The sequence below is a fragment of the Eumetopias jubatus genome, unplaced genomic scaffold (genome assembly GCF_037043125.1).
Source record: "Eumetopias jubatus isolate StellerSeaLion01/CBP00866 unplaced genomic scaffold, mEumJub1_p1.0 scaffold_9, whole genome shotgun sequence".
NCBI classification, from domain to species: Eukaryota; Metazoa; Chordata; class Mammalia; order Carnivora; family Otariidae; genus Eumetopias; species Eumetopias jubatus.
This window is the reverse complement of record NW_028274815.1, coordinates 59,979,075-60,003,320: the sequence shown is the minus strand read 5'-3', so window position 1 is coordinate 60,003,320 and position 24,246 is coordinate 59,979,075. Positions and strand designations below refer to the sequence as shown.

The 24,246-nt window shown below is 40.4% G+C and overlaps 1 protein-coding gene across 1 annotated transcript; it reads right to left on the bottom strand.

Moving 5' to 3' along the window:
• Positions 1–355: 355 nt before the first annotated feature.
• On the bottom strand, positions 356–23,397 carry FAM161A (FAM161 centrosomal protein A). Its single transcript, XM_028089669.2, has 7 exons — positions 23,145–23,397; positions 14,297–14,535; positions 10,956–12,119; positions 10,429–10,596; positions 8,536–8,635; positions 1,676–1,830; positions 356–1,242 (listed from the first exon to the last, which is right to left on the bottom strand). Exons 1-7 carry the CDS (start codon positions 23,334–23,336, stop codon positions 1,104–1,106), a joined length of 2,157 nt encoding a protein of 718 aa, XP_027945470.1. The 5' UTR covers positions 23,337–23,397; the 3' UTR covers positions 356–1,103.
• Between the last annotated feature and the right edge of the window lie 849 nt (positions 23,398–24,246).

The following is a 24,246-nucleotide window of genomic DNA, read 5'->3' as shown; positions in this document are numbered from 1 at the left end:
CTGGTTTGAATTTTTAAAACAAAAATTTGCTTAAGGAGGAAAAATGATAGATTCATACATCATGCGCAGAAAGACAAAATATGTCTGCAATAATGTATAAAAATTTGAGCACATCTGGGTCTACTATTAAAGAGTTAAATCTGAATTACTTTAGAGATTTGCCTCGGACAAGTTATTATGCACAATTTCATCATATATACAACGGTGTTGATATTTACCCCCAATTAAGATTATAACTCAGATACTTATAATTACTTCTGTCATAATACAGAGGGTTAAAAAAAAACCTGGTATAAAAACTTTTCTAATAATTTACATATCAACAATAATTTGGAATAAAACTAGGGATAAAAAGAAAAAGTCATGATAGTGTGGATAATTTAACAGCAAACAGTGCAGAAATGAACACAAATTTTAAGTACCTATTTTTTTTCTATATTTTATTACTTTTTACAAAAATGGCTCAGATAAGAAACTTAAAATACCCAGTACGACAAGCGTGAGGATTCATTCTGTGAGATGTATTGCAGGGAAAAGAATGGGCAAATAGTATAATTTAAAGATGTTTATTGATTCAGACTTGCCAGAAAAGTTTTTTCAAATGTATGGGTTAAAAGCTCCAGCGAAAGTTAAATCCAATAATCACAGTTGGCTGACTGTATGCAGACCTTCTGACCATGCTCTGCATTTGAAAAAATTTGAAATTGAAATTGAAAAAATTTTAGAGAAGCTAATACTTCTCTCTGCTCTCAATGCCATGCCATTTGTTTCCACCCCAAATAAGGAAGTAACATATACTTTTATAACTAATCAGTTTGTGACAACTATGATTCTCAAATGCTTTTTTAAAAAATACAAGTAAGGTCAAAGTTGCAAACCATATGGAGCGATTAAAAAACCTGACTAGGCAAAGCCTTACTCTAACTGACCCAACAGCCTTTCGGCTGGACTTGGCCTTTTCAGGCTACAGATGACTTTGCCCAAGAGCCCTGTTACCTATCGGAGGGCTCTCATGGATGTTCTTAACACCACAAGCACGGATGCTAAGGCCTGCGGCTGCCATTGACAGCACAGGCACAGACAGGTGACCCGCTGAGTCCGTGTTACCCGCTAACAGATTTCTCTTCTCTGCTCTCTTCATTGGTTTCCTCTTTTTCCTTGTAAGAATCCTGGCTGTTCGTATCAGTAAAATGATTTTCTTCCCCATTCTCTCTTTCTTCTATTTTTTCTTCTTCATCAAAGCTGGAGGAAGAAATTTATCAATCTTTCAAAGGAAAAATGATTTGGTTTAAAGGTCAACAAACCCCTTGCAACGTATGCCATCATGCAGTCTTCCTTCCTAAAGTGTATGAGCTCTGATTTATCAAGAAAACTCTACAAAAGTGCCAATTGGGAACTAATCTATTTCCAAACCTTGATTGACTCTTTAAACTTCATTTGAAAGCATCTTATTATTTGCATCATTTATGTCAGTCAGAAAGTTAAATCATTCTGCTTTACTTTATCACCATGTAATATTTTGAATGTGCCACGTGTTAAAATATCAATGTTTTACAACAGTTCACATGCATTTTGTTAGGTTTAAAGATCTTTTAAAAATATAGGACAGAATTTTATGCTTTCTGGCAGGTAAGAATTTTTTCAAAGGTAAACCATTTAGACTCATATATGTTACCTTTCTTTATCTTCAGTGAAACTCTTCCTCTCTTGATTGCTGAAGTACTCAATTATTTTTCCACTTTGGCCTTTCTTTGAAACAAACTCATCAGACAGTCCTAGTGCTTTTAGGGTGTTAGAATAATGCTTTTCTGCTGCCATTCTTGCATTTTTCTATAGGAAAGACAAACCTTTTTAGAGGAGAACAAAAGACTTTAAATTTCCATTAAAAATGTATGGGTTAAAAGCTCCAGCGAAAGTTAAATCCAATAATCACAGTTGGCTGACTGTATGCAGACCTTCTGACCAGCAATCCCACTCCCAGGCATATACGCAGAGAAGCTCCTACATATGTGCCCGAAAAGACCTGTACCAAAATACTCGGGACAGTACTGTTTGTAAAACCCCAAACTGGAAACAACCCAAATATCTCTCAACAATAGGATGAATAGTGGTCTATTCATACAACAGAATAAAATAAAGCAATGACAATGAATGAACTCTAGTTGTACATGACAATATGGATGGATCTCATGAACATACTACTAAGCAAAAGAAGCAAAACACAAGAGAATACATATAGTATGTATGATTCATTTACATAAAGTCCCCAAATGGGTAAAACCAAACTATACTGTGTAGGGATAGGTACATAGGATGGTAAAACTGCAAAACACAAACAACAATACTAACAAAAACAAGGAACTACTAATTTCAAAGATTAGAATGGTGGTTACCTCTAGGGGAGTGGGAGAGGGTTTTGATCTGTCAAGGGCACAAAGGGTTTCTGGGGTGCTGGCAATGTTCTGTTTGTTAACCTAGGTAGTAGCCACATGAGTTTTGGCCTATAGTTTATTCTTTACACTATACCTGTTTTATATACTTTTTAAAAAATACACTTTTATGACTGTTGAAGACTATCTGGAAAAATCAGGGAGAAAATAAGTTTGTGAGTTGTCAGAGGGTTCTTTTACTTTATGTACCTACTGTAATTTTTATTCTTTACATGCCATATCTCTAATCCATCAAAGATGATAAATTCATCATTGTTGTTATCTTTACTCTGGAGGAATCAATGGATACAGCAAAAAGAACAAGAATTTAGAACTCGGTTCAAGTCTCCAGAATGTTGTTTCCTGACTTTGGGACCTGTGAAATTGTGATGACCCTCTCATACCTGAAGCAAGACAGGAGTCATCACAGTTCCTGAGAAAACGGGCTTTCCAGGGTCACAGGATGACTGGGGTTCACACTAGTGCCTCAGCTTTAGTCACCTTTTACCTCCTATGAGTATAGGGCCAAGAATTGCCATCTGGACTTCCAGCTGAAGCAAGGTGACTTGGAATGGGCCAGTTCCAGTCCACCAATGGCACCCATATTGGAAAGGGTGTGGGAGAGCACCCAGTGTCACCCCCAGATTTAACAAATAAGGAAACCAAAACACTCCCCACTGCCACTAAGGTTAAGCAGTTTGCTTAAGGTCACAAGGATAGTGAGTGGCAGAACCAAGTCTCTTGACCATTTCCTGGGTCTTTCCCACTGCACCATGCTGCTTTCTCTAAGTAGTACTGCTCATCCCAGAGTTTGAAGGTAGCTTAAACCTGACTTCAGCAATGCAGGTGTCAGATGTTTATTTGCCTAACCTAGAGACTCCAGCATAATGAGGGACTATAGCATCTAGTGTTCCACGGGAGAAACCAAAATAGCAAAGACTGATTACAATGGATAAACTATCACCAGTGATTTCCTGATGCTCTGGAAAACTGAAAACACACTCAAACTGTTGCTAAAATGCACCCACTATGAATAAAAATGATTTTTAGAAAAGTTAATAAAAATGCATCCAGAGGGGCGCCTGGGTGCCTCAGTCAGTTAAGCGTCTGCCTTTGGCTCAGGTCATGATCCTAGGGTCCTGGGATCGAGTCTGGCATCAGGCTCCCTGCTCAGCGGGGAATCTGCTTCTCCCTCTCCCCTGCTCGTGTTCTCTCTCACTCTCTCTCTCTCTCAAGTAAATAAATAAAATCTTAAAAAAAAAAATGCATCCAGAAGCTATGAACACCAACACACAAGCCTTGAGGACCTGAAAGTCATGGCAAAGTGAGAAGATAAGAACTATGCCCCAAAGATGGTAAAGCAGAATAAAGAAACCCCAAACCTAACTCTAAATGCATTAAGAACAGTATATTCTGATGCAAGCAAATTAAATATAAAAGAAATTAAAATGCCGAAGTCAGTGCTCATAAGTCTTCATTTGAATTTGCTTTAGAATTTAGAATCTACTCAATTAGTAAACCCTGTGATTTCCAAGAAACAGGACAACATGGTTTGTTCTGTCCCGGGTCAGAGGCTTACTCTGCTAGAGGGTAACTCAACAGCAGCAAGATCACAATTAATACTAATAAATGGATAATACACAAAGTTGTGAGTGTATGTATTAAATAACAGCTATTAATTAGTAGCAATAGTCACAGAAAACAGACTGCAAGAAAAAACTGCACTAAAAAAAAAAAAGAAAAACTGCACTAATTTATGTTAACAAAACCGAAGCAATGGTGAGTCACTGCCAGTCACTCTATACATAGAATTACCTTTTAATATTTTATATCAAAGTGAATAGTATATAATTATTCTTAATTGAAATAAACATTTCCTCCTTGCATTTTACCATGCAAAGAATTGCACAGACTATGAGATAAGAGGAACAATTAAAATAACTGTATGGGGGCGCCTGGTGGCTCAGTCGGTTAAGCAGCTGCCTTCGGCTCAGATCATGATCCCGGGGTCCTGGGATCGAGTCCCACATCGGGCTCCCTGCTCGCCGGGAAGCCTGCTTCTCCCTCTCCTTCTGCCTACCGCTCCCTCCTGCTTGCATTCTCTCTTTGACAAATAAATAAAATCTTAAAAAAAAAAATAAAACAAAATAACTATGATTATTTTATTTTACTATCAAAGATCACAAAAAAATTAGTGTTGCTTCTTCAGGAAACCAAAATAACATGCAATGATGAAAGTTTGTCTACAATCAGTGCCCTCATTTGAAGAGGGAAAATTACTTATTTTTCATAACTATAAGTTTCATTTATAGTAATTCTTTCACTTATTCAATTACTGAATACTTCTTTTGTAACAAGTCCTCATGGGAGGTAAGGGGGGTATATATGGAGAGAGAAAAGTGATTTTGGAAAAGGGACCAGCGTATGTGAGGGCCAGAAGTGGCAAAAGTAGAAGTCAGCTGTGAAACTGACCTATGTTTTCAACATTTAAAATTTCTCTAGGGGTTTAATTTCACACACGCTGCTTATTTTGCCTCACTTTCTCTGGTGCTTGGAAGCAGGAATTCACAGCAAGGCACAACTGCTTACTCAGGCTGAGACTCATCACTAACAGGTCAGCTCAGCGCTCTCACCCCCGGCTAATCCCAGAAAAAAAACAAGAGGTCATTATCCTGGCTAATTTGATCTTGACAGTTCAGTTTTGGTTCAACAAATGTTTATTAACATCTCCTCTGTGCCAGACATTATCCTAGGTGCTAGGTATTGGGAATACAAAGATTTGACCACAACCTTTAAAAGTAACTAGCTAGAAGGGAACAGAGATCCTGAAACAGCTAATGCCCACACAGTGCAGCAGGAGTGAAGACAGAGGTATGCAGAGGGTAATGAAAAACACAGGAAATGGCACCCAATCCAACCTGGGAAACAATGCAAGTGATTTTATACAAAGACTTGAAAGATCAGGAGGAAAAACAGGAAGAGGCTCTAAGAGTGTTCAGAAATAGCATGAATAAAGATTTCAAGTTTGAAACTAGTAGTCTGGTACGGTCTGAAAGTAAAGGGTGTCCATGGTGGGGAGGTTGGGGGAGTGCTGTGGTTGAATAATTTGGTTTAGAATTTAGAATCTACTCAATTAGAGGTTAACAGGGATCAGAGTGTAGAGAGGTCTATATACTATGCTAAGACTCACAGAGTTATCTTCTGGGAGAAAGCTGGACAGCTTAATCTTAAGTGTTTGGAAGCAGACTGACTTGGGTCCAATCTTAGTTCCATTATTGACTAACTGTAAACCTTACTAGTTACTTACCTTCTTTGAACTTCAGCTTTTTCCTCTGTAATACAGGAATACCCACTTTGAAGTATTGTTTGAAGAAGTCAGTGACAAGACCTCTTGATACCATTCATTGAAAATGAGAACGAGTAGAATCAGTGAAAATGCATGACTGTCACTGTTACCAGAGGTTATTTACTACCTACCCAGGATTAACATTTTGGCAAGGGAACAGGAACGGTCAAGTGAAAATATAATGGGTGGCTTTGCAAAGAGCAAGGCCGGAAAAACCAGTCAAACCATTACAACAACTCAGAGAGGACATAATAGAGGCTTCACATAGCATTTCACCATCAGGAATAGAGAAAGACAGATCCAAAAATTATTTGGGAAGAAAACTTGTCAGGTCTCTCAGTGGCAACTGAAAGAGGTAGGAAAAGTGGTTCCCAGTCACCAAAATTGTGGCCCAACAAAAACAGGAAATCAAAGAGGAAGATCTAGTTTGAGGCAAGATGAATGTAAGATGTCTGTGAGAAGTCTGCGTAGATATAACCACCAGACAAACAGACATAAGAGCCTGCAGTTGGGAGCAGGAAATAACTACTTTGAGCTAAAAGTCAATCACTTTCTGCTAGGTTAATACAGAATTTTTCTGTATTTTTCCCTCTAAAGTTGAAACTAAGATACTAAAAAAAGAAACCCACCCTTTACAATGAAAAGCATCACATAAAATTATATCTAAATCTGTAAGTAAAGGGTTCCCATAACTTTGAGAGATTGAATATATAAATTCACCTATAATACCTGTCCCTGTCCTCAGCGCATTATTGAGAAGGGCTGTCCTATAATGCTGGCAGGAAGCTCCAAATGCAACAGCTTGAAATTCCCAACATAGCACCTGTAACCTCCAGTGATTCTATTGTTAAGCCATGTCACCCACAAGAACACCTCCCTTGTGAGTACAAAGAAGATGATGCGAAATGGACAGGTAGGTATCTCTTAGGATAAGATTGTAAAACTGACTATAAATTTAGTAAAATCAGGACTCACTGTCCATAGGACCAAATTATTTTCCCAATGAAAAGGAATTCCTTTCAGCAGTTGTAGGTAAGAATGAAAATTATAGACTCACTTAAAAAAAAACGATCAACATGGGTTAGCCTGGTGATGGGTATTAAAGAGGGCACATTCTGCGTGGAGCACTGGGTGTTATGCACAAACAATGAATTATGGAACACTACATCAAAAACTAATGATGTAATGTATGGTGATTAACATAACAATAAAAATTTTAAAAAAAACGATCAACAACATGAAAAGGCAACCTACTGAATGGAGGAAATATTTACAAATGATATATCTGATAAGGGGTTAATATCCAAAATATATAAAGAACTCATTCAAGTCAATAGCAAAAAAACAAATAATCCAATTTAAAATGGGCAAAGGATCTGAACAGACATCTTTCCAAAGAAGATATTCAAATGGCCAACAGGTACATGCAAAGGTGCTCAACATCACTAATCATCAGGGAAATGCAAATCAAAACCACAATGAGGTATCACCTCACACTTGTTAGAATGGCTCGTATCAAAAAGACAAGAGATAACAAATGCTATACTAGTGAGGATGTGGAGAAAATGGGACCCTTGTGCACTGCTGGTAGGAATGTAAAATAGAACGGCCATTATGGAAAACAGTATGGAGGTTTCTCAAAAAGTTAAAAACAGAAATACGATACAATCCAGCCATATCCAACTTCTGGGTATTTATCTGAAGGAAACAAAATCACTATGTTGAAGAGATATCTGCACCCCCACATTCACTGAAGCATTATTTATAATAGCCAAGCATTATTTATAATAGCCAAGATGTAAGTATCCATCAAAAGATGAATGGGTAAAGAAAATTGGTATATGGGCAAAGGAATACTATTCAGCCATAAAAAAGGAAGTCCTGCCATATGCAACGATATGGATAGACTTTGAGGACTTCATGCTAAGTGAAGTAAGTCAGACAAGGGAGACAAATGCTATAGATCTCACTTATATGTGGAATCTAAAAACAGAAACAAAACAAACTCACAGAGAAACAGATCATATTTGTGGTTACCAGGGGAATAGGATGAAGGTGGTCAAAGGTATAAACCTCTAATTATAAGATAAATAAACACTGGGAATGTAATGTACAACGTGATGACTGTAGTTAATATCACTATATGGCATATTTGAAAGTTGCTAAAAGAGTAATCCTAAAAGCTCAGATTTTAGTAAATCCTAAAAGTTTGGTATCTATATGACATGTGGGCTCTTAACTAAACTTATGGTAGTAATTGTTTTGTCATATATGTATGTCAAGTCACATGCTATACATCTTAAATTTACAGTGCTCTAAGTCAGTTATATCTCAATAAAACTGAAAAAAAAAACCTGGCAGAAATAAATCTGATTCCATTAACATTTTGTTTCATTTTTTAATTCTTCAAGGACTTCCAAATCATATCATGAAAACTCACCTTAATATATGGCTAAGTTGGTACTAAAAAAAAAAAAAAAAAAAGACCAGCCACGAAAAACAGGTTGTGAAACTATTATTTTGACTATGACTGCATTAGCAGCATGTTCTGTATCAAGCTGCCATGCTGCCTCAACAAGATTTGATGTTCAGATTTAAGCACAAACTTCCTGGACTGATTTGATGAAGCTGTCACAGAAACGATAATATGTCTCAATAAATTATATAACATATAAGAAAAATAGACTGTAAGTTAGGAGCTAGAGATGTTAAAAAAAAAAAAGAAGCTGACTGTAGCTCTTAAATTCCAACAAACACAACCTGAGCAACTCTTTCAAATAGTAGTGGCCTGTGTTTTAATTTTTCTTCTCTTTCTTCTAGTTCTCGTCGGTACTCTCTCATCCTTTCCTTTTCACTTTTTCTAAAATCAAATAGAAGGAATGGAATTTTAAAAAGAAATAATAACTTACATATATAACAATTAGCTTAGATGACAAATCAGAAATGAAATTACGAGCACGGCTTACAATTTACCACAATTCCTTTCCTAGACTGGTAAATTTTTATGGAATGCAGAAAAAAAACCCTAGGTTGTGAGAGTACACATTTTACATCCTGGGAACAGTCTGGATACTCTGATGTTTCTGAAATTTTTAAGACATAATGTATTAAAAACGCTTTAAACTGGCTTGGAGAGATGAATAAATGCCCTCTTGACTCAATTTTAAGTGCAGAAAACCAAGAAAATTTAGTCCAAATTAGATATCTTCTCTTTAAGGAATTTCTTCTGAAAAACAAGACCCTGCTCTTCTTTTTCCCCCTAAATGAGATCTCCCATAGGTTGGTGGCAAAGTTAATTAAATGGGAGGAGGTCAGGGGAAAATAGGGAGTAAGGGAATAGAATGTAGAGAGGAAAAGGAACCAAAACACATAAATTCACAGTAAATGTACTTACTATTTGCACAAGATCCTATAATGATTAAAATATGCTTTTTCCTCTATGTAAAACATACTAACTCTACTAAGATAATAAGATTTCATGGATTAGAGAAAATAATTGTACTATAGAAAGATAATTATGCTTAATTATACACAAAATTGGTATTATGAAAAATTCAGTTTACTTTCTTAGGGTGAATAGTATATTTCTAAAAAATTTTTGTTCAAGTCCATCAAATTTCTCCATCATGAATTACACTGATATACATTATAAGGAATATAAACATAATATACATTATAAAGGAATATACTTATTATAAATACTATGTATTTAAAAAGGAATACTCATAATTAAAAGCAAATATAAATTTGGGGGGTTACTTATAAATCAGATTAAAAATTAATAAATCATATTACTTACCCAGCTTTGGGGGAGATATTTTCCTACTTAAACATTAACAATTTTACAGAAAAATGTTCCTCTGGAACACTGGTTTTCAAACTTTGTACTACAGAATTCCAGTGTTCTGTGAAGGGGTTCTGCAAATATTTTTATTTATATTATATTTATTTATATTAAAACTGCAATGAAATGCAACATACACCACTAAACACTGATACATGTGTTAATTGATACATCACATAATTGGTGTTAATTGACATCAATGTGTTAATTTGCGATATCAGATTTCATGCAGACCTTAGAACAAAGGTCTTTGACAGATCTCTTTGTGGAAGAATATTCTGAGATTACATGGCAAACTATTAAAAAAGAGCTTTATCTGTATGAATCAAGATTTTTCAATGTTAACTATACTGGAATTAAAATAAAAAACTTAAAAAAAGATTTTTCTCAATATTGTACTGTACAATCAAAAATAGTATAAAGAAGGGGCCTGTGGCTGGCTCAATCAGTAGAGCATAGAACTCTTGGTCTCAGGTCATGTCACGTTCAGGCCCCACATTGGGCATGGAGCCTACTTAAAAAAAAAATAGTATAAAGAAAAAGAAAAGATTACATACTGACATGCAGTTACCCAACTATTAACTATGGCCACGATATAAAACGTTTCTGTTCATCAACACGGCATTATGATCCTCACCATGAGGTGAGGTGAGTGTGAATGTATACACGTGTGTACGTCGAGTGTAAGTGATAGCAACTTGAACCCAGAAACTAAAATACTAATTAATCTGTTCACATATTATATTCCCTGATTAAAAAAGAAAGTTTGAAAACCAATGATCTAGAAGTTCAGGATTCTTTTATGGTACCTGAGAGATTTGACTCTGGATTTAGACATTTGAGCTAAACTTTGATGTGAGTCATAAGCCTTAGCCCGGATTGTCAGGAGTTTCTGCAACTCTTTCATTCTTTGCTTCTGCTTAGTTAGGATCCGATTTCTCTCTTCTTCCAACATTTTCTTTTCCTCAAGTGATCTCCTGAGGGCAACAAACTAAGGCTTAGTTCCCTTTAAGCCAATGAGAATGTTGTTTAGCAAAGATTTAACATGGGAAAATACAAACGTTGAAAAAAGGCAACCTTTTGAGAAGGCTCTGACTTGTGAAACAGGAAATCAACAGGCTAACTAATCTTTTCTATCCCTCACGATTCATAAACTGGAAAATACATTCATTTCTTAGAAGGACACCCTCTGGCAAAATGCTCTATCTAATATAGTAAAATATATTAGCAAATATAATTTCTTCATATTTTCAAATTGACCAGCATAAAATCAATAGAGCTACAAACACTGTTTTAGCAACCATGAGTCAGCTGGTACTACATCCTAGTCATTTACCTCGTGGCTTGTGCTCGGCCTCTAGAAGATACTGTGGGCATTGGAGGGTTGCAGTTACAAGGCACAGGCTTTGCACTTGCACTTCTTCCTGATGACTTGTGCCTTGGAGACAGATTAGGCCACGTTTCTTCTAAATGTTCTACATCTGCTGCAATGTCTGCCAACATTTTCTCTCTTTTAGTGGATGCATTGGAAGCCTCATGAAAATCAGATGGCTCACGGCCGGTTAGGAGTTTTGAACACTTCTGTTCTGAGAGGTGTTTCTGGTATCTCTCAGGAAGGCCTTCAAAATCAGCAGTCTGGCATCTGAACTTGTGTTTACACTTCAACTTTTCAGCCTGTTCAGGATATTTGAGCTTCCTCAGAGCGCAGCTTCTGTGACCTGACCTAGAAGGCAGAGGGGATGAATTCTGTAGAAGCTCTTGGGCTCTCAGCTGCGTCATAATGTCTCTAGAGAGCTCTTCTTCTTTTAACTTTTCATTGGAGGTTGAGCCATAAGTAGATCGAGGTACAGGTCTGGCCTTAAATTGATTTGTTTTCTTTTTAGACTTACACAAGTCTCTCAACTGCTTTTCCCGGATTGCTCGCTTCTGTTCCTCCCTTGCAATAAACTTAAATGGCTTTTGTGAGGCCAAAAGAGCTGCTTTGGTTTTTTCCTTCAAACATCTCCTGCGTTCTTCATTTTGCTTGACTATGTCATGATAAAGGGGGAGAAAGACGAATGCAGGAACTGGATTGGCTCGGAATTTTTTCTTACACTCTGATTCTTCTTCTTGTTCTTTGAGCAGCTGGCGTACCATTTCAATATCTGATTTGGATTTCATGTTCTCTTCTTTTTTCCTCTGTTCCCTAATCATCATTTGAAAAGGCTCAGGTACTGTAATCTTTGGCACCCATTCTCTTCGTTTCTTCTTTGTTTTTTCAACTGCTGGGAAATCAGCATCTTTACACTGAATATAATCTTCAACAGAGAAGTTTGTCCACATGTTGTTGATAAGTTCTTTAGCATAGCTCATCATCCTCTTTTTCTCAGGATACTCTTTTTCTGAGTTGGGCAACTCATCTTCAGAGGAAGACATAATCAAGGAGGAACACTGTCCTAAATCAGGTTCTGAAAATGATGTCATTAACGAGATAGGGTGATAGTTTTTTTCTGATTCAGACCTAAAAGAGAAGAATAATTAAGTTACACTCTCAGTTGCGTGTGACCAAATATAAAAATTAAGAACTATAAAATCAAGATATAATTAGTTAGAAGATAGGAGCTGGGTAGATAGGCCTTATAATTATCACTTTTATTTAGAATAGAGCTAAGAGATGCCTATAAATTATCTGATTCAACTCCCTCTTTTTACAGGGGAACCTGAGGCAACAGAGGCTCCTTGTGGCTAAGCTCTACTAAATTCCCCACATGTTTTCCAGAGTCACCATCTTAAAACATACATCTCGTCATGTCACTCCCCTTCTTGAAACTTTTCTATGATTTGCCATTGTAACAAAGTCTAGATTATAAAGTCCTTCAAGACTAGACCCTGTCTGGGGCGCCTGGGTGGCTCAGTCAGTTAAGTGTCTGCCTTTGGCTCAGGTCAGGATCCCAGGGTCCTGAGCTCAAGCCCCATGTCAGGCTCCCTGCTCAGTGGGGAATCTGCTTCTCCTCCTCCCTCTCCCTCTGACTCTACCCCGAGCTTGTGCTGTCTCTTGCTCACTCTTTCTCTCTCCAATAAATAAATAAATAAATAAATCTTAAAAAAAAAAAAGACTAGTCCCTGTTTACCTTTCCTGTTTCACCTCTTGCCCCTCTCTACCTCCAGTTACCAATCGTAAGTCATATCCAACCACAGGAAGTTCCTCTCATACACCATGATTTCTCATGCCACCATGCCTCTGCACACATGGTTTCTGTTGCCTAGAAGCCCACTCCTTGCTTCCTGCATCTGCTACAGCTACTCCTCCTTTAATACTGAACTTGGATATGACAGTTCCATAGAAAATTCCTGCCTGCATCCCTCTACCAACACCATGACATGATTGATCCATTGCTTCTTCCTCTGTCTCCAAAACACTGTTACATCATGTTGTATCACAATTTTTGGCTATCAGCTAGTCTTTGAGCTCCTTAAGGGCATCTTGATTTTTTTTTAAAAGATTTTATTTATCTATTTGACAGAGAGAGACACAGCGAGAAGGGAACACAAGCAGCGGGGAGTGGGAGAGGGAGAAGCAGGCCTCCCGCTGAGCAGGGAGCCCGATGTGGGGCTCGATCCCAGCACCCTGGGATCATGATCTGAGCCGAAGGCAGACGCTTAACGCCTGTGCCACCCAGCGCCCTGGGCATCTTGATTTTTGACTCCTCAGTGCCCAGGCAACTTCTGGCACACAGGAGATGCACAATTAGCACTGACCAACTGGATGAGTTAAGGGACCTGCCTCAAGTTTCAAAACAAAGAGTTCATAGCAGAAATGGGTCCAGAAATTACAGACTCTTTTGAAAACCTGAATCAGATTTATATCTTAGTCCTGAACTCTTTGTGTGTGTGTGTGTATGTGTGTGTGTGTGTGTGTGTAGTATAATTTATTTACTTACTTACTTATTTATTTTTTTGAGTATCAGAAACGGGAAAGTTTATCAAAGCAAAAAGTACACTCTTGAGATACAAGAGCGGGAGCACTCAAGAGAGAGAGCTGTACCTGCACGTTATATTTTTAATGAGCTCATGTTTTTTGTTGCCGTTGTTTTGTTTTGTTTTATAAGCTCCATGCCTAGCATGGAGCCCAACACGGGGCTTGAACTCACAACCCAGAGATCAAGACCTGAGTTGAAATCAAGGATAGGATGCTTAACTGACTGAGCCACCCAGGTGCCCCTGAACTCATGTTAATCCACATAATATAAAGGGTTTTAAAATTAAATTTTAATATTTATCATTTAAAAATGGCCCAGACTAGGGGCACCTGGTTAGCTCAGCTGGTAGAGCATGCAACTCTTGATCTCGGGTTTTAAGTTCAAGCCCACATTAGGTGTAGAGACTATTTAAAAATAAAATCTTTAAAAAAATAAAAATAAATAAAAATTTAAAAATGGCCCAGACTAAATATGTTGATACATATCTATAGTTCTATGAGTGGCAGGTCAGAGAGAAAAGACTAAATGACCACCAAATGACTCTCAAAACAAGAAGCCATTGGTGGGTAAGCCATCACACATTTCGAATAAAATCCAACCTCTGTATATCATTAAAAGTACAAAGGGATAGTTGAGAGAAAATATTCTGAAATAGTTTTGTTCTGCACTTTTAAGAATACATTTTACAGCCCACAAATAACGTTATGTACAAACTCACCTGGAAGAGACACTAGAAGCTTCTTCCCTGATGATCACTGGCTGAACTTCTTTTAAATTTAATTTATTCTGGTACATCTTCTCTAACTTTGACATAGTTTCCAAGTGGGCAGCTTTCAGCTCTTCTAGCTTCCTAAAATACTCTTCATTAGAATGGTATATATCAGAAAATTCCACAAAGTCCTCAATGCTTATATGTGTTTGTTCATCCACCTCAGAAATGTTGGTGTTAAAATCAGCCTGGTAAGAGGAAAAAAACCTGTCATATGGTGTTTAGAACTGAAAGACAAATTAAATTGACACCAATTCCCAATGCTGCTTCTTAAAGTGTACACTTAATTTGGTTATACGTTCCTTGTAGGCTACATACACATAATGGATTATAAGTTACTTGTGAACTATGTACAATGTCAAGGGCCCCAACCAAGAGCGCAGGTGGCCAGGCCATAGCCAACAGGAACGTTGAAGGATGTGAGCAGAGGAGTGACATAGTAATGCTCAGAAGGAGTCTTCTCGTAGCAAGCGGGAAAGAGTGAAGGAAGGCAAGTTTGGCAGTAGTTAATGGGCTATTGCAAAGGTCTGAGTTAGAGATATTAAAGGCAAAATGAAGGGAGCAATGCCAGGGACAAAAGCAAGGAGGCTGCCTTGGGAGATTTAGGAGGCTGAAGTATCAGCTTGATAATGGCTTCGGTTGTGGGCAAGAAAGTAAAAAGATTTCTGTTTGGGAGTGCTGTCTAGGTAGGTGGTGGTGCTGCCATGCATCAATATAGGAATACAGTGGAAAAGAGTGTTTTAGGGAAAGGAAACTAATCTCTGTCTTAGACACACTGAGTTTGAAGGGATAATAGGGCAGCTAGATGTCCAGGAAATGGGGAGGAGGAGGGGGGAATGTATGTGGAGAGCTGGTAATAAGGCTGGGCTGGAGAGGGAGACATGGCATGTACCAGTGCACACAGAAGTGACAGGTACAGCTTTGGACATGGATAAGGTTGACTAGGGAGAATGAAGCAACGAAAGATGAAAACCTGACGATGGGACGCCTGGGTGGCTCAGATGGTTAGGTGTCTGCCTTCGGCTCAGGTCATGATCCCGGGGTCCTGGGATCGAGTCCTGCATCGGGCTCCCTTCTTAGCAGGGAGGCTGCTTCTCCCTCTCCTGCTCCCCCTGCTTGTGCTCTCTGTGTGTGTGTGTGTGTGTGTGTGTGTGTGTTAAATAAATAAATAAAATCTTAAAAAAAAAAAGAAAACCTGAGGATGGAAATGCTGGCAAACACCAACATTTAAATAAGCAGGGAGAGGGGCACCTGGGTGGCTCAGTCAGTTAAGCGTCTGTCTTCAGCTCAGGTCATGATCCCAGGCTCCTGGGATCGAGCCCCACATCGGGCTCCCTGCTCAGTGGGGAGCCTGCCTCTCCCTCTATCTGCTGCTCCCCCTGCTTGTGCTCTGTCAAATAAATAAAATCTGAAAAAAAAAAAAAAAAAAGCAGGGAGAGGAGCACTGATATGAAGGAGAAAGTGGTCAGGAGAGATACAAAGACGAAGTGACAAGGGCATTCAAACAAAAGGAGCTTTAGTTTCCTTTGAGTTTGGAAGATAAAGGAAGGCTTCCTGGAGGAGGTGATTATTTGAGATGAGTCAAAGAATGGAAGAATCTGGGGGGTCAAGAAAGAGTGTGGGGGGGCACCTGGGTGGCTCAGTTGGTTAAGCGACTGCCTTCGGCTCAGGTCATGATCCTGGAGTCCCGGGATCGAGTCCCACATCGGGCTCCCTGCTCGGCAGGGAGTCTGCTTCTCCCTCTGACCCTCTTCCCTCTCGTGCTCTCTATCTCTCATTCTCCCTCTCTCAAATAAATAAATAAAATCTTAAAAAAAAAAAAAAGAAAGAGTGTAGGGGGCAAAAGGAAAAGTATACTTCAGATAAACTACCAGATTAAGGTAAATGACATTAGTAAAAGCAGAAGGGACGGACAATATGGTGGGGAGCAAGGTGCACAAAGTTGCAGGATAAGAGGAGAGTAAAATGCATAAAGCAATGTGGGGAGCAAGCAGGAAGTGGTTCCCATCTCTCATTTAACTACTGGCTCCTAACCACTCACTGGTTACCTGGTTTCAGCTTTCTTATAACCCTTCAATAAGGAACACCCATATGGAAGTTAAGTAACTTTTCAGTTTGGAGCATTGTCATGCCTTGGGAGAAAGATTACAGGCATGGTGTCAGCATTCTCATTCAAGCCTAGGTTCTGCCCTTCTTAGCCATTCGACATGGGCACTTACCTTCTGAACATCAATTTTATGACACGTAAAGTAGGTGCGCCAGGTGTTAAACTATTGTCTCTTGGCTTCAATGCCATCCATCTAGCCCCTGCTATGTGATGCTGGGGATGGGATTCTGCAGAGTGTTTCTGCTTTGCCGGCTGTTCCCCATTAGGCTCTGCCAAAGGTAAGACTAGAGGGAAACTGCAAGGCTGGAAGAGAAAGGGACTTTATTCCTTCCTGTTAGTTCTCTGTCTGCTTGAGTCTCCCCAGCAACGGTTCTTCCCCGGGGCAGCAGCAGTTCCTTCTAGAAGCAGCAGCTGCTTCCAGTTTGCGGTTTTTCCAATGCTCACAGAATCAGCAAAACCATCTCAGGACCTTTGCACTTGCTGTTCCCTCTCCCTGGGATGCTCTTCCTCCAGATATTTGCACGGCCCACTTCTCACTCCTTCAGGTCTTAATGAAATGTTATCTTCTTGGGAGCGCCTGGGTGGCTCAGTCATTAAGTGCCTTCGGCTCAGGTCATGATCCCAGGGTCCTGGGTTCAAGCCCCGCATCGGGCTCCCTGCTCAGCAGGAAGCCTGCTTCTCCCTCTCCTACTCCCCCTGCCTGTGTTCCCTCTCTCTGTCAAAATAAATAAATAAAATCTTAAAAAAAAAATGTTATCTCCTCAATAAGGTCTTCACTGACTACCTGATTTGAATTACCTCTCCCCCCACTCGTTGTCAGCCACCCTTTTCTGCTTTATTTTTTTCATAAGTACTCACCACCAACTGACATTCTACATGACTTTACTTATTTGTGTATTGTATGCCTGTTCCTACCAAAAAGGAAGTGTCACAAAGACAAGGATTTGTCTGCTTTGTTCATGGCTGTGTTCCCAGTGCCTAGAAAGCTCTTGGCCAATGGCAAATACTCAAGAAATATTTGTTGGATGAATGAATATAAGCTAAAAAAAATATTAAGTTTCCACAGGGGGAAGAAGATAGGTATTCCCTCACAGAGGACTGAATCTTTTGAAGAAATACTGGCTGCCCTAAAGAGCTATATTCTACTCAGTATTAAGGAAAGGGATTATTTTCCAAAAACTACAATTAAAACCAGGAGGATATTCCAAAGAACTATTTTTGGCAAAAGCATCCGTACGCTCTTCATTCATTCTTTTAGAACATCACTTAAAAGGAGGCCTTATAACAATCATTTTCACAAAAAGGATAAAATGTACTTGGACCTGGAAAAACTATTTGAAAAAGTTATAGAAGGATGAGCAGCTTCTGACGAGATGGCGCAGGTATCAAAAAACTTAGGCACTGACTTTTGCACAGTATCCATTCCATTTCAGCTTAATACTTTTAATTTTTCAGATAAAGTGATCTCTCAGTGTTTTATCTAAAACAGGTGAATGGTTAATAAGCAACTTCCAATTCTAATGTCATCTTTAATTATATCCACACAGAAGAAAATATTTAGTAAATCAAATAATATAGGCCGACATTATTTTCCAAGAACCTAAAATAGCACCCTTTCCCTTTAATTGTCAGCTTTCTATGGAATGTTGTACATGTAGCCACCAGATTAGAGGATAATCTTCCCTAGATCGGCTTGACCCATTTAGATAATGACTCCTTCCAGCACATGTCGCTTCATTAGTAACCAGCACTCATTATTATTATATGTGTTCTTGTCTATGTAGTATCATCGGCAGTTCTGGAATTTTTATTTAAAAACTTCTTTGCATTGAAAAGATTTCTAAGGAATAAGGTAGATATACATATACTAACATGGATAAACCCAATAAATGTAAGAGAAAATACAAGCTGCAGAATAACATGTATATATAAAATGTGACCATATATTAAAATATTATGTATACAGGAAACAGAAAAAAACCCAGAAGACTATATATTGGTTTCAAAACAGTGGCTACCAGTGGCGGGGAGTGGGGGGGTGTCAGATTTTCTTTTTGGGTGGAGAAGTGTTAAAAAGGACCTGGGCCTTATTCGTAGCATTTGAAATTTTGTAAGATTTTAAGTAATCTCTACACCAAAAATGGGCTCAAACTCACAACCCCGAGATCAAGAGTCACATATTCTACTGACTGAGCCAGCCAGGCACCCTTGTAGCATTTGAAATTTTATTTTATTTATTTATTTTTAAAGATTTTATCTATTTGACAGAGAGAGACACAGCACAAGCAGGGGGAGTGGGAGAGGGAGAAGCAGGCTTCCCGCTGAGCAGGGAGCCCGATGTGGGACTGAATCCCAGGACCCTGGGATCACGACCTGAGCCGAAGGCAGATGCTTAACAACTGAGCCACCTAGGCGCCCCTCTCTACCTGACTATTGAACACTAGTTCTTTTTTTTTTTTTTTAAGATTTATTTATTTTAGAGAGAGTGTGAGTGTAAGTGAGTTGGGGAGGAGCAGAGGGAGAAGGAGAGAATCTCAAGCAGCCTCCCTGCTGAGTCTAAGAGTCAGACACTCTACTGACTAAGCCACCCAGGAATCTTTTTTTTTTTATTAAAAATGTATATATTTTTAAGTAGGCTCCGCACCCAACGTGGTGCCTGAACTCAGGACTCTGAGATCAAAAGTCCCATGCTCCACCTACTGAGCCAGCCAGACACCCCTTAAAAGTTAGGTTCTTCAGAGTTCTATATTAGGCCCTTTCTCTTCTTTCTCTACACTCTCTCCATAAACGACTTCATCCATTCCCATTGTCTTAAAAATGCCGGACACTCCCAGATAGAAGTCTATAGTCCAGACCCCAGGACTACAGTTTCATAGGCCCAACTCCTTCCTACATATTTCCACTTGGTAGTTTTACAGGCATCTCAAATTTACCATGTTCAAAACTGAAACCCTGCGGCACCTGGGTGGCAAAGTTGGTTGAGCGTCTGACTCTTGTTTTGGCTCAGGTCCTGATCTCCGAGTCGTGAGATCAAGCCCCGCTTCGGCTTCGTGCACAGTGTGGAGTCTGCTTGAGATTCTCTCTCCCTCCCCCTCTCCCCCTCCTGCTCATGCTCTCTAAAATAAATAAATAAATCTTTAAAAGAAAAAACAAACAAAAAAAAACCCCCCAAAACTGAAACCCTGACTCCCACCCAGCTTGTAAACCTATTCCTCCCCAAGTTATCCCCAATTCAGTAAATGGCATTACTTTTCATACAGCTGGTCAAACCAGAAAACAGGGAGTGAACATGCTTGATTTCTTCCTCTTCCTTGGCCTTCGCATCCAATCTAACAGTAAGTCCTATCCATTCTAAAGAAATCTGTCCGCTTCTTGCCACCTCTCCTGAACTAGGACCAAGACACCACCACTGGCCCCTGAATTACTGCAACAGCCTCCTAACCAATTTCCTTCCTTCTGCTTTGTCAAAGTCTCCAACCATTCTCCACAGAGCCATGAGTCATCTTTTAAAAATGTAAACAGAAACATGTCAGATCTCTTAAAAGTTTTCAAGGACCTCCTGCTGTACCTGTACCAACAATAACACTACAACCCTTACCTTGATCTTAAAGGTCATGAATGATCTGGCCCAGCTAACCTCTCCAACCTCGTCTCCTTCTCCAACACCTTCCTCTCTCCCCCACCTTCTCTCTTTTCAGATCCTCAATCACACAAAGCAATTTCTCTTCCTATCTTAGGTCTTCTGCACATGCTGTTCCCTCTGCCTGGAATGTTTCTTCTACCCCTAGTCTTCAAATAGTTGCTCTTTCTCATCTACCAGGCATCGACTTAAATGTTAATTCATTTAAGTAGGTTCCTGGCTACTTCTTTTTTTAATCATAGAAACCTGTTCATTCCTTTCCCAGCATTTCTCATCTTATAATCATTTGACTATTCATTTTGTATTATCTAACTTCCCCACCGGACTGGAAGCTTTGTGACTATGTCTGCTTCACCCACAACTGAATGAACAGTCAGTAACTAGCACTTAATAACTGCTTGATATTTGTTGAAAAAGGTTACCCCATTAGGAAAGTCAGTGAAACTTTAACTGTGAATTAAAGAATATTGCTTTACCCATGTTATCATCAACCACATAACAAGGCCTATGGAGTGCTATCTTCAACTGAGGCTAGATTCAAGGAACATGCCTCAGAGCCCAGTATGGGCTCAGAGTCCTGCAAGGGGTGTGTTCAAGAGGGGGATGGGGTTGGCTTTGACAAACCAAAGGATCCAAAGGAGCCTACTGTGACAGTTGGTTCTCTAATCAGTCTTTTTATTCTTTTTTTTTAAGTAGGCTCCATGCTTAGCGTGGAGCCCAGGGTGGAGCCCAGCATGGAGCCCAGCGTGGGGTTTGAATTCACAACCCTGAGATCAAGACCTGAGATCAAGGCCTGAGCTGAAATCAGGAGTCGGACACTTAACCAACTGAGCCACCCAGGCGCCCCTCTAATCAGTCTTGTATGGTGCATATAGTATCTGAGCTTACTACATTTTATAGATGACAAAGTTGAGACAAATTAATCTTTAAAAAACAAGGTAGAGGGGTGCCTGGGTGGCTCAGTCAGTTAAGCGGCTGCCTTCGGCTCAGGTCATGATCCCAGGGTCCTGTGATCGAGCCCCGCTTCGGGCTCCCTGCTCAGCAGGGAGCCTGCTTCTCCATCTCCCCACTGCCTGCAGCTCTGCCTACTTGTGCTCTCTCTCTCTGTCAAATAAAATCTTTAAAAAATAATAAAATAAAAAATAAAAAAATAAAAATCAAGTTAGAGACCCAAGACAAACTGTGAAGAAGACAAGCTTGGCTCCTGCACCCTTTCCTGCCTTTTCAGGGCTTCTTCCTCTAACCAGTACCCTCTATCAGGTCTACTGTGGCAGCTCATCCAGGTTTGCTTGTGGATCCTCCAAATGTGGTAAGTCTTAGAACAGTGTCAAACCCATAAGACTTAGCTCCCTTTTGTTTGCTTGGTAGGATCCTGTTCCTTTAAAACTAGGTTATCAGATAAACTAATGTCTCCTGAGGTACTAAATTTCTAATACAAATTTGCAGTTTAGCAGGGCACTCTGGAAGTATGCCTGCCACTACAGAAATGACGGACTCCTATAGCGCAGCAAGCCAAAGGAGATTTATTTAATCTTTGGGTGAGTTGTTCAAATGACAGTCTCACTGGCAGTTATTATTATTATGAATTTATATAAACTGTTCTTTAGATATGACACACATTTTCTCATTTGGTTCTCCTAATATCCCGGTGAGACAAGAGAGACATTTATTACAGTTCTTTTACATATAAGGAAACTGAGATGAAGAAAGTTACATCTTAATATCACCTGGCAAATGGCAGAGAATGGATCCTAACCCAGGACTCCAAATCCTCTTCCTCCATTCAAATCTTTTTCCTGTATCACTTTGCCTCCTTTGTCGGGTACTGAGATTTGGGTTGTGGAGAAACTTTATCATGAATGAAACTGTTCCCAGGACTCTGACCCTGGTTCATGTTCAGGGTCTCAATCTGCCTTACTCTGGAGGACCTCAAGGTGTTTGTCTGTTGGTGAAATACCATAAAAGGGTTGCTACAGATTTTCTCATTAACAGTCTTAGTGTAAAAAGGTTAGAATTCCAAAACATCCAGTGATTTTATTAGCCACAGACCACAGTGTTTTGTATCAGAGAAGCTTTGGACAAATGATATTAAGAACCTTTAACTGAGGGGCGCCTGGGTGGCTCAGCTGGTTAAGCATCTGCCTTCAGCTCAGGTCATGATTCCGGGGTCCTGGGATCAAACCCCGCTTCCGGCTCCCTGCTCAGCGGGGAGTCTGTTTCTCCCTCTCCGTCTGCCTGTAGCTCTCCCTGCTTGTGCTCTCTGTCAAATAAATAAAATCTTAAAAAAAAAAAAAAAAAGAATCCTTAACTGGGGGTAAGGAGGTTTGTATCTGCACACTGCTAGTTAAAATTCACTGTTCCCATCTTTTAAGTAAATAGAGTAGATGGCAGACTCAGCCCTCTACCTGATGGGCAGGTGTTCACGACACTGAAAATTGCCGACATTTGACACTGAAAATTGATCCGTGAAAAGGCTTTCTCACCCTGAAGAGTCGTTTAGGAAACTGGAACCTCAGTAATTTGCTTCTCTGCATGTGTGTATGATCTGCCCACTGAACTCTTAAACGATTTTAAACACCGCCTCTCATGTACAATGTTGTGTTAAAATGCACTAATAACCAAGACTTGAAGGTGACAATAAACCACACCCGACAGCACAGTTGATTCACCTGAGTTTTATGGGCTACCCACTATGGGGTATATCGACATCAGTTTTCCCCAAGTTGAAAAGAAAAAGCAGTAACTACTTCCAACAGACGCTGGAGCAAAAGGAGTAAACTTCTGTACTTTATACTCTCTAGAAATAAATGCTCTCCAAGAAATTTTTACAATCTCTTTGTTAAAAATTAAAAGATTTTCCAACGCCTCGGTTTTGAGTATCTTCCGTGGGGGCAGAGAGAAGGTGGTGGGCCAGGTTTACTGGGTAGGGAGGAGCTGGACAGGGCGCCGCGTTTCCTAGCCGGTCCCTCAGCCCAGCGGCGACGCAGACCAGCCTTCAGCCAGCACCCGGCGGACACCCAGCCCCAGCCTACGTCCCGCCCCTGCATTACCCGCGCCCGCGCCGGCAACACCGCCTTCTTCTCTTCTTCCTCCTCCTCTAAGGTCGCAGCCGCCGCCCCCGCCGCCAGGGCCTCTAAAAGGTCTTCGCGTTCGTACTGGGCGACCTGCGCTCCGGTGCTGGGATTTTCCGGGGTTTGGAGACTGGGGGCCTCCAGCTTCGCCGCTCGGTGCGAGGCGGCCATCAGCGCGCCGCCGAGGCCTGAGCGCCCGCGCCGGCCCGGGGCGGGGAAGCTGGCGCCGACTCAGGCCACCCGGCGGCTCCTGGCTTAGGGCGGGCGGTTACTAGGGGCCTAGTAACTAGGGACGCTACAGGGGCCGCAAGGGGCCAAAAAGCACTCAAACTCCCTTCTGGCCGCGGGAAACCGGAGATGGGCGCTTCCTGGATAGTGGGAGTGAGTACTGAATCTTTGCTGGTTTAGAGGGTTGGCGAGCAGAACAGGGCATCTCTGCGCCAGCTTCGCGCCTCACCGCCTAAACGCACACTTCTCACATTATACCAGTGAAACAACTCGCTTTGTAGAAAAAAAGCGCATTTTCATTCATTGAAATAACACGTTTGTTGAAGGCGGCGGCAGAGGAAAGCTGGAGATGCTATTGTGTGGAGATCTCAGAAACAGTGGCATAGTTTGCATCTGTTACCTAACATGGCTCCCCCGGGAGCCAGAGAATGGGAAGGAGTGAGGTATATTCTATTTTGATTGACTTGAGAGCTCGCAGGAATCAACCAACCCGAAGGAGGCTGCTAGTTATCGCACGCGGTTTTTTTCTTAGTTTGACCAATAATAGCCCAGAGTTGGGTGGAGCCTGGCCCACCCACCTGTGAGTGACACTGCCGGTGTATGAACCGGGGTTTTGCAGGTTGGGTTCATCAACTTTATAGTGGTGGGGTTGAAGGGTGCAAGCGCCCGACAGTAACCACAGACACACCCTATCTCCACCTCACCCTATCAACAGCTCCCCACTCAGGATTTGGGCGTTTCAAATGGCGCCTTCCCTCTATGCCATGTGGCTGTGGTGCAGTCTCAGCCACCTGCTACCTAAATCCCTACTCCCTCAGGCTGAGGCTGCCCTCACCCTCTCCTTCATACCCTT

Coding starts and splice junctions, on each gene's coding strand:
- FAM161A (XM_028089669.2), bottom strand. CDS start 23,336: ATGGCCGCCTCGCACCGAGCGGCGAAGCTGGAGGCCCCCAGTCTCCAA. Junction 12,120..14,296: donor GCTTCTAGTGTCTCTTCCAG/GTGAGTTTGTAC, acceptor CTTCTCTTTTAG/GTCTGAATCAGAAAAAAACT. Junction 8,636..10,428: donor TCCAGAGTCAAATCTCTCAG/GTACCATAAAAG, acceptor ATTTGATTTTAG/AAAAAGTGAAAAGGAAAGGA.